The sequence below is a fragment of the Phaenicophaeus curvirostris genome, chromosome 8 (assembly GCF_032191515.1).
Source record: "Phaenicophaeus curvirostris isolate KB17595 chromosome 8, BPBGC_Pcur_1.0, whole genome shotgun sequence".
NCBI lineage: Eukaryota > Metazoa > Chordata > Aves > Cuculiformes > Cuculidae > Phaenicophaeus > Phaenicophaeus curvirostris.
The window spans coordinates 29262789-29277635 of NC_091399.1; the positions used below are offsets into that span (position 1 = coordinate 29262789).

The 14847-nt window shown below is 56.2% G+C and overlaps 1 protein-coding gene across 1 annotated transcript in view; it reads right to left on the reverse strand.

The window, feature by feature from the left end:
- Nucleotides 1-14847, reverse strand: part of PIK3R3 (phosphoinositide-3-kinase regulatory subunit 3) — a 77806-nt gene that overhangs the window by 50267 nt on the left and 12692 nt on the right. The window contains exons 4-6 of the mRNA XM_069863021.1: nt 12088-12219; nt 9150-9351; nt 8730-8815 (exon numbers count right to left, since the gene is read on the reverse strand). Of these exons, the coding sequence (XP_069719122.1) occupies nt 8730-8815; nt 9150-9351; nt 12088-12219 (420 nt within the window). The remainder of the gene's footprint in view (nt 1-8729; nt 8816-9149; nt 9352-12087; nt 12220-14847) is intronic.

Genomic DNA, 14847 nt, shown 5'->3' on the forward strand with positions numbered 1-14847 from the left:
TGTTTTGGCTCTCTCCCGCTGTGCCAAGGGTGGGGAGCAGAAAGGGCCCCTTGTGTGAAGGACCCGGCGGCTGCCCCCACAGCTCAGCCACATCCAAGGTCCTGCGAGGCCGTGGCCGTGGTCACCGGTGGGTGTGTAGGGTGGTGGGAGCACAACAGGGTGAGGGGGTGAGATGTGGCAGGAGGGGGAGCCACAGCCACCACTCTGGGGTGCATGGTGCTCGCTGACCCATCGCCACCCGGGAGATTTGCAACTACAAGAGACAAAAGCCGTGGAGGGGTTTAGCCAATCAGAATCATAGAATCATAGAATCACCAGGTTGGAAAAGACCCATCGGATCATCGAGTCCAACCACTCCTATCAACCACTAAACCATGTCCCTCAGCGCCTCGTCCACCTGTGCCTTAAACCCCTCCAGGGAGGGTGACTCAATCCCCTCCCTGGGCAGCCTGTTCCAGTGCCCAATGACCCTTTCCATGAAAAATTTTTTCCTAATGTCCAGCCTAAACCTCCCCTGGCGGAGCTTGAGGCCATTCCCTCTCGTCCTGTCCCCTGTCACTTGGGAGAAGAGCCCAGCTCCCTCCTCTCCACAACCTCCTTTCAGGTAGTTGTAGAGAGCAATGAGGTCTCCCCTCAGCCTCCTCTTCTCCAGGCTAAACACCCCCAGCTCTCTCAGCCGTTCCTCATAAGGCCTGTTCTCCAGCCCCTTCACCAGCTTCGTTGCTCTTCTCTGGACTCATTCCAGAGCCTCAACATCCTTCTTGTGGTGCGGGGCCCAGAACTGAACACAGGATTCGAGGAGCGGTCTCACCAGTGCCGAGTACAGAGGGAGAATAACCTCCCTGGACCTGCTGGTCACACCATTTCTGATCCAAGCCAAGATGCCACTGGCCTTCTTGGCCACCTGGGCCACTGCCGGCTCATGTTCAGTCGCTGTCAACCAAAACCCCCAGGTCCCTCTCCTCCAGGCAGCTTTCCAGACAGACTTCTCCTAGTCTGTAGCTGCACGGGGCTGTTGTGCCCCAAGTGCAGGACCCGGCATTTGGCCTTGTTAAACCTCCTGCCATTGGTCTCAGCCCAGTGGTCCAGCTTGTTCAGATCCCTTTGGAGAGGGGGGTTGGAACTAAACGATCTTTAAGGTCCCTTCCAACCCAAACTATCCTATGATTCTGTGATCCACAGGCAGACAACAATGCCTTTGCTAGGGACAATTTCCCCTGTTTCACGCCTGGCACCTTCCCCCCGAGAAGGTGGCTTTCTTCCCCAAAGAGCACAGGGAAAGCGTTTCCCACCACGGATGACAAAAATGGATTCACAATCCAATTTTACCCTAGTACCACTTCAGTGATTTTGATGGAGCTGCTCTGGATGGGTGCCAGTTTGAGCCAGAGGACAGCTGTCGTGGCTTCATAGACCAGGGGTTTCTTATCTGTGTCACCTTTGATTACTGTAATTGAAATCCTGCTCTGATCTGAGCTGTGCCCAAATGTTTCTGCTGCCTGTGCGGCTCTCGGCTCGAATGGCAAAATGACGTTAATAGATTTTAAAGCCAGACAAGGCCTGCGAGAGCATTTCTGCCTGACCTCCCGGATAGCAGCCGACAGTTACCGCTTACCCCGGTCCCACGCTCAGCCGCTGGCATGGCCCTGCCGGCCCCCCGTGACTCATTTTCCCTCCTGGAAGCACAAATCCTGCCTTTCCCCAGAGCTGCTCACATTGTGTGCCAGACAGCCTGCCTCCTCCCATCCCTTCGGAGGAGAGCTGGGATGCTCTCAGGGGAGGCAGGGTCCAGGGAGGGTGGTGGTGGGATCACAGAGGGATCAGTCACCCTTGAGCCCTCCCGCTCCAGTATAAAATCCCCCGTGGGCAGCGTTGCCCTTTCCTGGCATCGCCTGACCAAAAGGGCAGTGGGGCGACACACTGCTGCCAGGAGGGCTGCAGGGGACAGGAATGACACCACGCAGGAGAGGATGCTCCTGGCTTTGGTCCCAAGCAGGAAAACCGGCTGCTGCTGGCAGTGCGACCAGCGCTTTGTCACCCTCCCTGTCTTCTTTTGTGAAGCCGGAGTCACCGCAGCAGGAAGAGTGACTCCAGCCCAGACAGTGTCTGAGGGCAGGAGCCGAGAGGACACGTGTGCTGGCATGCACGCTGCTGCACTTTGGCTCAATGAGCAACTGGTGTGAGGAGCGAGCCAGCCCTGGTTAGGCTGCGACAGCGAAGCCGGTGGCTCTGTCCCGGATGCGGAGGGTTTGCTCAGCCAGCCTGGCCTCCAGGAGCCTCCCTTTGGAGCAGCAGAGGCGTCCCAGGCGCAAAGCCCCATCCAGAGAGTCCTGCAAACCCCATGGGGCAAACCTTGGCTGTGCCAGACAACCTCCCTGAACCCCAAGTTTTTCTGAGCCGGCAGCTTTCACGGATGTACAGCCTGGCCGGCACGTGCTGGCTTGCACCAGAGAGGATCTGACGGAGCCATCCCGAAACCTCACGTGCCAGCGAAAAGAAAGGAAGGCAGCCAGAAGGCAAGGCAGCCCCGCACCCCACCGCCGGCACACACAGAGCTCCCTGAAAATCCCGACCCGCCGAACAGCAGCGTTTCCTCTCCGGCAGTGAAACCCCCAGCGGGTCATGGGCTGGCGACGCACACAATGCTTGGGGTTATCCAGCCCGTTATCAGCTCCAGCCATGTGATGTGGGGAGGAAAAGGGTTTCAATCTCAGCTGAGCTGTGTTTCCGTCAGGAGCCGTTCCTCCTGTCACAGAGGAAGGTTGGACCACACCATGCGTTTGACACCAAGATCGGTGGAGTGGGGCTGTGGCTGCCGTGAGGACAGGGATAGCAGGACTGTCACCCCGTATCCCTACGGCATTGCCAGGCTTTCCTTCTCATGTCAGGGAAGCTGTTGGACTCGGAGCAAAGTGCAGTTGCTCCTGCCACAGCGTTGCTTGGTGGCACTGCACATGGCCACCTGCACAACCTGGGGATGGAAGGGGCCAGAGCTGGTGACCCTCAGGGAAGGGGCAGTGACCAGGGTGTGCGGTGGACACCTGGGCTGGCTGAAACACCTCTTGCTGGGTGTCATAGAACCACAGAATCATAGAATCACTAGGTTGGAAAAGACCCACCAGATCATCGAGTCCAACCACTCCTATCAAACACTAAACCATGTCCCTCAGCACCTCGTCCACCCGTCCCTTGAACATCTCCAGGGAAGGGGACTCAACCCCCTCCCTGGGCAGCCTGTTCCAGTGCCCAATGACCCTTTCCATGAAAAATTTTTTCCTGATGTCCAGCCTGAACCTCCCCTGGCGGAGCTTGAGGCCATTTCCTCTCATCCTCTCCCCTGTCACTTGGGAGAAGAGCCCAGCTCCCTCCTCTCCACAACCTCCTTTCAGGTAGTTGTAGAGAGCAATGAGGTCTCCCCTCAGCCTCCTCTTCTCCAGGCTAAACACCCCCAGCTCTCTCAGCCGTTCCTCATAAGGCCTGTTCTCCAGCCCCTTCACCAGCTTTGTTGCTCTTCTCTGGACTCGCTCCAGAGCCTCAACATCCTTCTTGTGGTGCGGGGCCCAGAACTGAACACAGGATTTGAGGAGCGGTCTCAGCGGTGCTGAGTACAGAGGGAGGAGAACCTCCCTGGACCTGCTGGCCACGCTGTTTCTGATCCAAGCCAAGATGCCATTGGCCTTCTTGGCCACCTGGGCCACTGCTGGCTCATGTTCAGTCGCTGTCAACCAACACCCCCAGGTCCTTCTCCTCCAGGCAGCTTTCCAGCCAGACTTCTCCCAGTCTATAGCTGCACAGGGTTGTTGTGCCCCAAGTGCAGGAGTGTCTCTGCTCCCATCCTAGGCAGGCACCCTGGTAAGCTTGTCTGAGCAGTACAGGCAACCTCCCTTCCCCAGGAGGGGAAACTGAGGCACGAGGAGATACTAAGAGAGACCTTCTGGCCCCTTGTCCCTGGGTTGCTGTGGGCCATCCTTCCATGGGCTGCCCCAGCTGCTTAAAGCTGATTTGAGGAAGGTGACTGCAGCACAGGGTCAACCCTAGTTCTGAAATCACAGCGTAGGGGCACCCGCTGCTCCTCCAAACTCTCTCAGGGGAGCCAGCAGAGGCACCAGCAAAGGCTGGGGTTGCCATGATCGCCTCCCACTCCATGATTAATTGAACACGGGCTGAAGTTAGCTGCGGAGGCAGCACCCCTGGGGTCTCCCATCAGCATCCCACTGCCCGCCAGTTGCCTGCAAGTGGGTCAGGCAGCAGCTGCCTCCCAGCTGGGCACCCTGCCTGCTTGGGGGACCCCCATCCCCTGCTGCAGGTAGGAGCATCCCTCCCTGCTCCACAGCACGGCTCTGCACCTCTCACCTCCCTGCTGATCCCATCTCAGAGGCTTTTGCCTCTCTGGATTCACTGCACTGGGCTACATTGTGGCTGGAGCAGCTGGGGAGGTGCATGGCTGCCTTCTGGGATGGCAGGAGTGTGGATCCCTGTCGTGTTCCTCCCTGTGCCTTCAGGGATCTGTTATTTTTAGCCACTCTCACTATCTCACATCTCTAGGTAGGCTCTGGCTCTCTTCTCTGCCCCTTTTCCCGTGTCAATTTGTTTTCTCCATATTATTTGCAGATGAGGGGAGGCAGAACCAGGAGTCTGGGACCACTTGGCCACAGTCTCCCCATGTTGTCCTCCACCTAGGAGATTTTGGTTGGCTTTTTTTTTTTTTTTTTTTTCTGGCTATTTTTAATCCCCATCGACAGCCCCAAGAGGATCAAAACCTACGGGCTAATGCAAACCAGAGGCACTCTGCAGCCAGTGCATCAGGCCAAGCAGTGGGATGCTTGTGGCTGTGCCGGGATGCTCCCACGCAGGCAGGGCGGTGAGTGGACACAGTCTCCAGCATCCCGGGCAGGCCAGGGTCTGCACCCGCAGGCTGGCCCCTCCTGGCAAGCTCTCTGCTCCCTCCTGACCCCCTGCACATCTAAGACTGTAACCTCCACCATGGCACATTGACATGTGAGCCGGGGAGAGCGAGAGGACGGGCTTTCCCCTTGGACCCAGAAGAAAGCAAACAGCAAAAATGCTAATTGAAAACTTAAAAGCCAGATATTTCTAATTCGGTTTCATGTGGCAGTCCCGCTTGATGGCAATGCTGCCACAGAGGTGCCTGCGCGGAGCCCAGCTGGGGAAGTGCCCAGCGTGTCACATCACAAGATGTAACGGGATGTCACCCATCCCCAGCACCGCCGTAGCAGCTCTGTGACCTCCATCCCTGCTGAGCAGTGGGGTGCGGGGTGCTCTGGTGCTGGGCATCTGGGGATCGACCCACAAGGACTGGATTTTGGAGCTGCTGGGAGAATGATTCCATGGGGAGGTGTGCCTCAGTTTCCCCATGGCACAAGGCTGCCAAACCTGCTGTTTGGGAAGATGTTTTCAAGGCGCTTGGGCTGGTGCTGGAGCCTGCTCCCCACTGCTGACATTGTACCACTGCCACACAGAAAGAGGGGAAGGGCTGGGGGCACTGCTGGAGCAGAGGATACCTGCCTCAGCAGGGTCCATCACAACAACAGACACTCTCTGGGGTGAGGAGGGTGTCCCAGCACCACTGGTCCCATCCCCTCCAGCCACTGCTCTGAAGGAGGAAGGGGGACATCTCCCTTTCTCGATTCTAATTCTTTTCCCTAAAAGGACCCCAAATCCTCTCATTTTCTCCCGAAACCTACACCACAGGACAGAGATGCTCCTGCCCTTAGCGCTCTGCTGTCTTTTCCTGCCTCCCACCCTTCGTGTTTGGGGCTATTTTTTGGTGTTGGGTCGGGATTTTTAGTGCAGAATTCTGTGCCGCATGGTGAGTAAAGGCATCTTGCTGTCTGAGGAATAACGGCTTGCTGGAGAGATAATAAAGCAAAAGGGAGTAAATTAAAGTGGCTATAAATAGCACCAGGAGAGGAAAGGAGATGAAGTCATCTTCCTTCAGCTGAGCTGGTATTTGCATCACTTCTTCCCTCTGCCTTCCCCTGCCCCCTCACCCTGCTCGGTAAGTGGTGGCCCCTGGGTTTGGGGGTGCTGCTGCAGGTTGTGTGTGTCCCCCTGGGTCCCCACAGGACTCAGAAATGTCTGGGGACAGCTGTCCTGCGCTGGGACCTTGCTGGAGAGCACAGCAAGGTGGCCTGGATGTGACTGATTGTCCCTAGAGGCTCATTCCCAGGTTTGCCACCAACCCAAGGCATTGCCCCATGCAAATCGGCGCACGGTTGCAAGCAAACCAGTGCCTCCAGCATGACCCGGCTGCTGCATTCCCCAGCCAGTGGGAAGAGCTTCCAGGAACCATCCCAGACCCATCCCATGCCATTTCCCTTGGCACAGGCGGCTACAGAGACCTGCCAGGAGCAGCGCCTGAGGAAAAGGGATTCAGCAAACTTAATGAGAGTGAATCCACCCCGGGAAGACCCTCCAGGAACCAGAGTTCATAATTTACATTTTTATCCTTGATCATTTCCACATCCAAGCCTCCACCATCAGCCCCAGGACGCACGGCAGAGGAGGAACCCCAATGCCCCAGGAGCCTCCCTGGGGTTAGCAGCTGTCTTCAGACCTAACCCAAACCATGGCCCTTGCTCCCAAGGCAGCCGCTGTCCCCACAGCCCCAAAACTCCCCCAGCTGCCCCAAACCCCCTCCAGCTACTGCTCGCACGATGTATATTTACTCCTGAGTCAGAATGAGGTCACACGGCGGTTTCCTCCGTGTCAGCTACCGATTCCTATTCCTGTGCTATGCGCACACGCCCGCCGTGTTATTGCAGGGTATTTATAGCTATTTTACATGTATAATTATAAAACCACAACTCCACACATGCACAAAAATAATCACAGTGCCAGGACGTGCAGGCAGCGGGGGAGTGGGGCCAGGACGATGGGAGTGGGGCCGGGGCACGGACCCCACCGCTAATAATAATTCTTCGCGCTTTATATATAGCGCCTTTCATCCGCAGCTCTCCAAAACGCTTTGCAGGCATTTAATTAAGCTTCCCAACATCCTAATGTGATGACAGCCAAGTAATAATAACCACAGCAAAGAGAGGGGAGGTGGTAGGACTTGTGTGAAGTCCCGAAGCATCACAGCCCACGGGGCAGCGAACCTGTGCCCTGCCCCACACTTGTGGGGTGCCCATGGCAGGACACGCTCATAGGAGAGATTTTGATGCAGAAAGGGGATAAGGATCTCAGAGTCTTGCCCAACCCCTCTGCTGAGTTCCAGGTGGGGACAACCGGTGACAGCACAGGATCCAGGGACAGCAGCAGCGACCCTGGAGATTGCTGGGCTGCAGCTGCCCAACATCTGGATCAGCGGGTGGAAGAGCCGTGCAGATCTCGACAAACTCGTGGGTGAGATCTCAGGGGAGAGCAATAAATAAGATGACAGGTCTGAAAGGGCTGATTTATGAGGAATATTTAGAGTTGTAATCCTGCCTGGCCCGGCCACCCCCTAGGGAAGCAGGGTGATGACAAGGACACAGATAGATCACGAGGAGACAGCACTCACTGGGGCCAACACTGACATATCTCCAAGAGGGACAGCTGGAAGCAATTGTGCCTCCTGGGGGTCTGGGCAGCTTGGTGTGGGGACACAGCTGGATCTCAGTGGCGTTGTGGAGATGGGATCCCACAGGGATGGACCTCTGTGGTCCTTAAGGACTGTCCCTCCCTGCCACACGCATACCTGCCCAAACGGACTGTTTGCCTCCTATCCTTGGAGCGCTGCAGAGATCACAAGGAGCACATGCTTCAGGTTTGGACACTGATGGGATAAGAGATGCCACCAAGCAAGAGCGATGTGACAAGAGAAGGTGGCCAGCAGAGGGCTGGGACGGCTGGGACTTCAACCACGATAGAATCATAGAATCACCAGGTTGGAAGAGACCTACCGGATCATCGGGTCCAACCATAAGAGAGTAAAAGCAAAGAGGTGTTGGAGGTACTGGTAATAAAAGGGGTAGAACTGCAGTCCTGGGGGGAGAAGGCTGAGTAAGGTCATTAACCTGTGCAGAAAACACACGCTCCCAGTTCCTTTCTCCACTTGTAGAGGGGTGGACGACCAGTCCCCATCCCTCCTCCCCATCCTGGTGATGCCCAGCAGTGTGTTGATGGACACAGAGCGATTCTGTACACATGAAAACTACATGCAAGTCAAAAAATCATAAACCTGGATTTGGTCCAGTAGCAAGCATTATCCTGCCATTTTATGGCTCTGTTGGTAGCCTTTTCCTCCCAGACTGCAGCCAGATCCCTGTTCACTGAAACAAGCTGAGCAGCAGAGCCCAACTGAGAGCACCCACACAGGCTGAGTCCCCCAGATGGGAGAACTGGACCTGCTTGAACCTCACCAGGACCAAAGAGCAGCAACACAGACATTAAGCAACAGAACAGTTCCAAACCTTCCGAGGGGCTGCAAAGAAATGCCCCCAAACCTTAGAATCATAGAATCACCAGGTTGGAAAAGACCCACTGGATCATTGAGTCCAACCATTCCTATCAAACCAGTCTCTGTGATGAGAATGGAGGGAGGGGAATGGGAAGAGCTTGTCTGGCCAGGGAGTCAGCACAGCCTGGGCATCACCGCAGAGACACAGCACCTTCCTGTCACCACACAGGCCACTGAAAATGCCCCACAACCTGCTGCTCCCCCCTCCCCAAATTTCACTGCCATTACTGCCCCCTGACCCCACCGTGCACCAGGCATCTCTTACCAGGGGCTGCAGGCACCTCTGCCATCTCACCAGCCACGATGAGGGACTCAAGGATCTTTGCATGAAGCTCAGGGCTCGTCTCAGCACTGCAGGGAGAAGCAGGGGGTCTATGAGGGTGCCAGCAGCTCAGCCCCGCTGGAGAACCCCACACCACTGGGATAGCACCCAGCTGCCCCGATGGATCTTCTGTGCAACTGGGGTGATGCTGCATCCCATGCGTGACATCACACCTGCTCACTGTGAGACAGATGTGATGGCAAAGCACCACGGTTAGGATGGGGGCTCCTGGCTTTCCCTTCAGAACGCTCCGGGGCTGAGCTGCTGGTGGGCTGTCATCCATCAGAACCAGCTTAGCCGGTGCCTGGCTACGGGCACCCTTCTCTCACCCCGTCTGTCCCGTGCATGGCAGGAGAACCTCACCTGGCTGCTGCAGGGCGGAGAAGCAGCTCCCCGAAGAGCTCTGCAAGGAGCCGGGGTGAGAGGCGGCTCCTGCGGGTGCTCTGGCAAAGGCGGTGGAAGTGGCAGATGAGCTGGTGCAGGAGCAGCGCCTGGGGCTGCTGCAGGGCTGGGGGGGCCAGCAGGGCTCGGGCTCGCTGGCCACACTCCTCCAGGCCTGAGGTCTCTGCAGCAGAGAAGAAGCAGGAGAAGAAAGGTCAGTTTGGGAATTCGTGGCCAAAGACCTACCAAATTTAAAGGCTCAGCTCTCCCCTTGCAGTAAAAGGGAGATTTAGGCTGGACATTAGGAAAAAATTTTTCATGGAAAGGGTCATTGGGCACTGGCAGAGGCTGCCCAGGGAGGGGGTTGCGTCACCTTCCCTGGAGGGGTTTAAGGGACAGGTGGACGAGGTGCTGAGGGACATGGTTTAGTGATTGATGAGAATGGTTGGACTCAATGATCTGATGGGTCCTTTCCAACCTGGTGGTGTTTCTATGTAAAGCAAGCTGGGAGGGGAAAGGTTTTTTAGGAGAAAAAACTCTACACCTGAGATGAGAGCTACAGGCAAAGCCATAGCAAGGTCCCCGTGGTCCTCCCAGAGTGGTTCTCTCCCCCCATGATGTGAGGGTGGCTGGTTGGACGGCACTTACTTTTGGCAATGTGAGTAAAAGCAGGGATCTAATAACATTGAACATCATGGAGGTGCCACCAGGAGCCCCATCACAGGTGCCCTGAGCAGCCCACAGCCCCGTGGTGTTCTCACCAGCATCCCCCCATGTCCCCAGCTGCCCTCTAGCAGCCTTGGCCAGGGCTCCCCAATCTTGTGAGCAGTGTGATCAGCAGCCTGGAACCACAGCCCTGCCCAGGCGCGGGAAACAGCCTTTCTCCAGCCACCCTCCATCCCCGCCTTGGCCTGGCCCTTTGGTCTGTGAGGGACAGGGACGTCCCCAGGGTTGTAGCTCTCAGCTGCCTTCAAAGCGCAGCTTGGCCGAGTGCTGACTCGGCTCCCTGTGGCTCTTTGCACCCGGACTGAGGCTTGGCTGATGCCCAGGCAGCTCCCTCCTTGGGGCTGGTGTCACCAGAGCTGGAGGGGCAGCAGCTCGTGCATCCCTTCTGGATCAGGTCCACAACCTGGCTGACCCCGCTGGGCGGGCGATGGGATGCTCCTCTGTCTGACAAGCTGCTCCCAGAGGATGCTCCGCTTTGCTCCAGGCTTCCCCTACCCCAACTGGATGCTTTTTTTGCACCCGGGGGATGCTGCAGAAGGAAGGTCCACAGCCAACGAGGGGATTTGGGGATGGTTTTTCCTTCTGCAGAAGGTCAGCTTGCCGCTTTTCTGGGCCGCGGCCTCGAGTAGGGCAGAAGCAGCCCGCTTGCAAGGGCAGACTGCCAAAACCCAGCACTGTCTCCTGAAAGACTTGTGTTTTTGTTTTTATTTTAAAGCCCCAGAGAAATCCCCATTGGTTTTGCCTCCATTTCTACCCCCTCCTCCTCCTGCACCCGTTGTGCCAGGAGCAGAGCCCGCTCTGGCGCAGGCTGCCAGGGAAAGGCGCTTCCCTTTGAAGTTGCTTAACGAGGCAACCCAGCTAATTGCTTCCTAATTGTTTTTTTTTTCTTTTTATCCTTGGGAGGGAGGCAGCCTTTGATTTCTGCTCTCTCCAGTGGGTGAGGGGAAGGCAGCATCTTGGTGCCACCAGTCCTGGGGGTATTTCTTCAGGCTCTGTGCTCCTGCACAGGGCAGGGAGGGCACGCACAGCCAGGTTGGATGGGGCTTTGAGTGTCTTGTCTGGTGGGATGTGTCCCTACCCATGGCAGAGGGGTTGGAACTGGATGATATTTAAGCTCCCTTCCAACCCAAACCATGCTATGATTTTATGACAGGGTGTGAGTTATCCCTAATCTTCCCTGGGTGTCTCTCCTGCTGTGCTGGAGGCCACGAAGAACCTGTTGCCTTTTCCCACTGGGATAAGGTAGGAAAAGACCACACTGGTTTGGCCATGGGTGATTTTTTGGTGCCTCTTAAGTCAGCCAAGAGCATGATCTGCCCAAGAGCTAATCTGGTTTAGGGCAGGGAAGAAATGCACAGGGATGGAGGGCAATGCAGCAACTGGCAGCAAGACGAGAGCTGCTGTGAAAGGGGAAATCCTGGATTCAGAGATGGTGAGGGGTTCAGGTCCTAGCTAACAAGGTGGGAAAGGGCTTCATGTATTCCTGGTAATGTCCATGGGGCCTCAGACTGGGAGATGCTGAGCAGGTCTGTGGGGACTCATTTGAAACAGGTTTTGGTCCCGATTTCCCTTTAGGATAGACCATGGACTCTGCTGACCTGGGTACAAGCCCTGCCCTGTTTATTTGAAAAAAAAAACCCAAAACAACATCCCAGACAATAAAGCCTGAAACATTGATGGTCTTGTACATTTGCACAGAGACTGGAAAGCTTGCAGGGACCTAAAGGCACTTCCTAATGGGACTAAGATGAAAAAGCAGAGAATTTTCTATGCCCATATAAAGCCAAAAGTTAACAAGATTACAGTAAAAATTCCCAGGCAGCAGAGCCAAAATATTACAGCAACGCTTTCTTCTGGGGCCAGCATCACCCAGCCTTGGCAGCCACACGTCCCAGCAGGCAGCATCTCCTCCTCTGGGCACTGCTGCAGGAGAAGACCCTGCCACAGCCAAGGCAAAGCTGCCCATCTGGTTTTCCCTCACTTTCCTTGAGCATCTCGCAAAAGGAGCTGCGTCACTCCAGTGCAGGGGATGTTTCCAATGGTCCTTCTTGGGATCTGCCCTTAGTGCAGCATCCAGACCGGGGATGCAGACAGGAGCCACCCTACGTATGCTGGGGAGCCTTAATAGGAGCTTTCCAAAGCTCCTCCAGCCCCACAAAGTTCCCAGACACAGGGGTAGCCTGACTGTGCTTACCTTGAGCCATATGGACCAATTCGCTGTACAGGGCTGGGGGGACCAGGGGCGACGGGAGCTCCTGGAGGTACCACTTCAGGGCCTCTGCCAGCGTCTGCGCATCATACAAGTCCATGTCCACAGCCGAGGCATCTGTAGGGAGAGACACAGCAGGAGCCCTTAGCCCGTGGTGCTGCCCCTCTGGCGTGGAGCTTGGAGCTCTTTCACCACTGCACGCCCTCCTCCAGACACGGGTGCCAATTTCTTTGCCTGTGCCTCCATCCCCCAGGTGTGGCAGCCCAGGATTTCACTCCCCAGCAAAATATTCCTGCCCCAGTTTCCACTGACCCCGAGTTAAACGTGCCCCCAGAGAGCCTCGTGTGCACTATGCACCCAGCACATGGTGTGGGGGCTCTTGCTGTCCCCCTAGGGTCCCACATGCCAGCACCCATGGGATGGGCTGAAGAGCTGCCCCAGGCCCCCTGTGCCACCCCAGCTCTGGAGGAACTGCTTGGGAAAACGCATCCATGCAATGGGGTTACATTCCCCAGACACTGCCCATCGCTGAAAGCACACGTCATCCTCCCAGTGAGCCCAAAACACCGTGAATGTGCCCCAGCTGGCATTGCTCTCCCAGCTCTGAAAGGCAGCTGCCCTGAGGGAGGTGGGGAGGGTGCTCCAGGGACCAGGGCAAAGCACCCAGGGGCAGAAATGTCCCATGGTCTGCAAGAAGCCAAAGGGTGGGAAACATCCATCCAAGCCCCACAGCTGGGCTGGTGCGGGGATGTTGCTTCACCAGGGTTCAAGGGCAAGAATCCTTTCAGCATCCTTTGGTATTGCTTCATGCGTTTTTCTTGGAGGTCTCTCAGCCCAGCCAGGCCAGGAGGTGACTACCCAGAGGGCAACGGTCCCTTTTGCGAAGATCAGGAGGTTTCAAAATCCACCTTTGATTCAAACTGGAGCCAAATGCAATGTTTTGAAATTCTCCTTGCAGGAGAAATCTTGGGGTGGGGGGAATAATAAAAAAGCCCAAGATATTTGGGATTGCTTGAAATGGTTTGTGTGTGGAAACTGATTTTCTCACTTTTTCTAAATGACAGTACTGAAAAAAGAGCAAATTTTGCACTTTCTTAAAGATGATGTGTCAGGCCCCAAATGGCTTGATGTGACAGAGAAGATGATGGGCTTGCCCTGCTCTGAGCTCCCTTCCTCTGCTTTCTGGGTCTTTACCCCCAGACACTGCTTTACCAAAATCAGTGCCATTTCGGGAGATGCCCCACCTCCCAGCCCAGAATTTTCCAGCTGAAAGTACCTCAAGTCTCCAACCATTTCACCAACCACATGAGGCCACAGTCCCTTCTCGGGTAATAAGCCCAAAAGAGTGGGGAAAAGCTATTTCCTAGGTTTCTGAGGAACCTGACTAGCAGGGTTGGTATGGGGAACAGCTTCCCGACTCCTGGCAAAGGCAAGTTTTGTGCACCTTGACCTTGATCTTCTCTCCTTGGGGTGTCCCCACCATGGGTCAGGCATCGTGGGAGCCTGCCTGCCTCCCCCTCTGCCTGCTCGGGGACAAGAAGCTGTGGCGGGTCCCTTATGGCCAGTGGCTGCCATTTGGCTCAGAGACCAGAGAGAAAACAGATTGACCAATGCCCGAAGTGAAGCCTTTAACCCAGCTGCTGGAGACGCTACCTCATTTTCAGGAGCAAGCACCCGCTCTGCCAAGAACCGTGCCCCAGGGCAGCGTGGGGACAGCTGGGAGAGATGCCACCACTCTAGGGCAGGACAGAGGGCGCAAACGTGACCCAGGGCACCTTCTGATGTCACTGCATCACCCTATGGGCCACCCTGCCCTCAGCATCCTTGAGGTGGGCAGAGCCCTTGCATCCTGCACCCCAGCCCCATTCTGGTCCATCTGATGTTCCCAGCTCCCGGTTGCACTTCTGGACTCTTTCAGCTGGCCAAAAGTGTTATTTCTACCTGGATTTGCAGGGGAATGATAGCAAATTCCTCATTTTGGTAGCACTTGCCCTGCAGAAGTGAACTGGCAGGTTGGGTCCAGCTGGGTAAGGGGAGGAAAGCAGCGCCAGGGATCCCGTGAGATGCTCCAGCCCCCACTTTGGGCTGAAATTCTGCAGTGCGTGGCTGAAACTCAGGGATGCTGCTGTGGGGTCTCAGAGTCTTGTTGCTTGGGCAAGAAGCTGCTGCCATCAGCGGGATGCACCAGGCAAACCCCAACCCCCTTCTCACCTGGGGGGAGCCCGGCTGCTCTCTCCTGCCTGCTGCTGAGGTTTCTTCAGGGACCTGTCACTCGCCTTAAGGATGCTGGTGCAAATTGGGGAGAGCAGCCGCAAGCTGTTTCTGCGCAGGGAAGGGGCGGCTGCAGGGCACTGGCCCCAGGCGATCAGCCCCAGGCTCCACTGCGGCCTAATTAACTCATTTGAATCGTTAGGCATGGGCTTGGGGGGGCGTTCAAAGGGAAGGCTCAGCCGGTTTCAAAGTGAGACTTGAAAACATCTTTCCACCCAGAGAGAGAGGCGTGATGGGGAGGCCAGGCTGATTCACACCCCGGTAACAAGGATGGATTGCTGATGGCAACATTTTCCTTGGCGCGTTGACTAGAAAGAACCATTAGCCTGTTGCCCCCAGCCTCCTGGAGATCCAGGGGTACCCTCCTGCCTCAGTTACCCTCCTTCCCTTGGTGAGTGGCTCCCCGTTAGGTGGAGAGCAGGGCTTGGGGTTGCTCCAGCACCAGCTGCGCCCCAGCAGCTCAGGGAGGCTCGG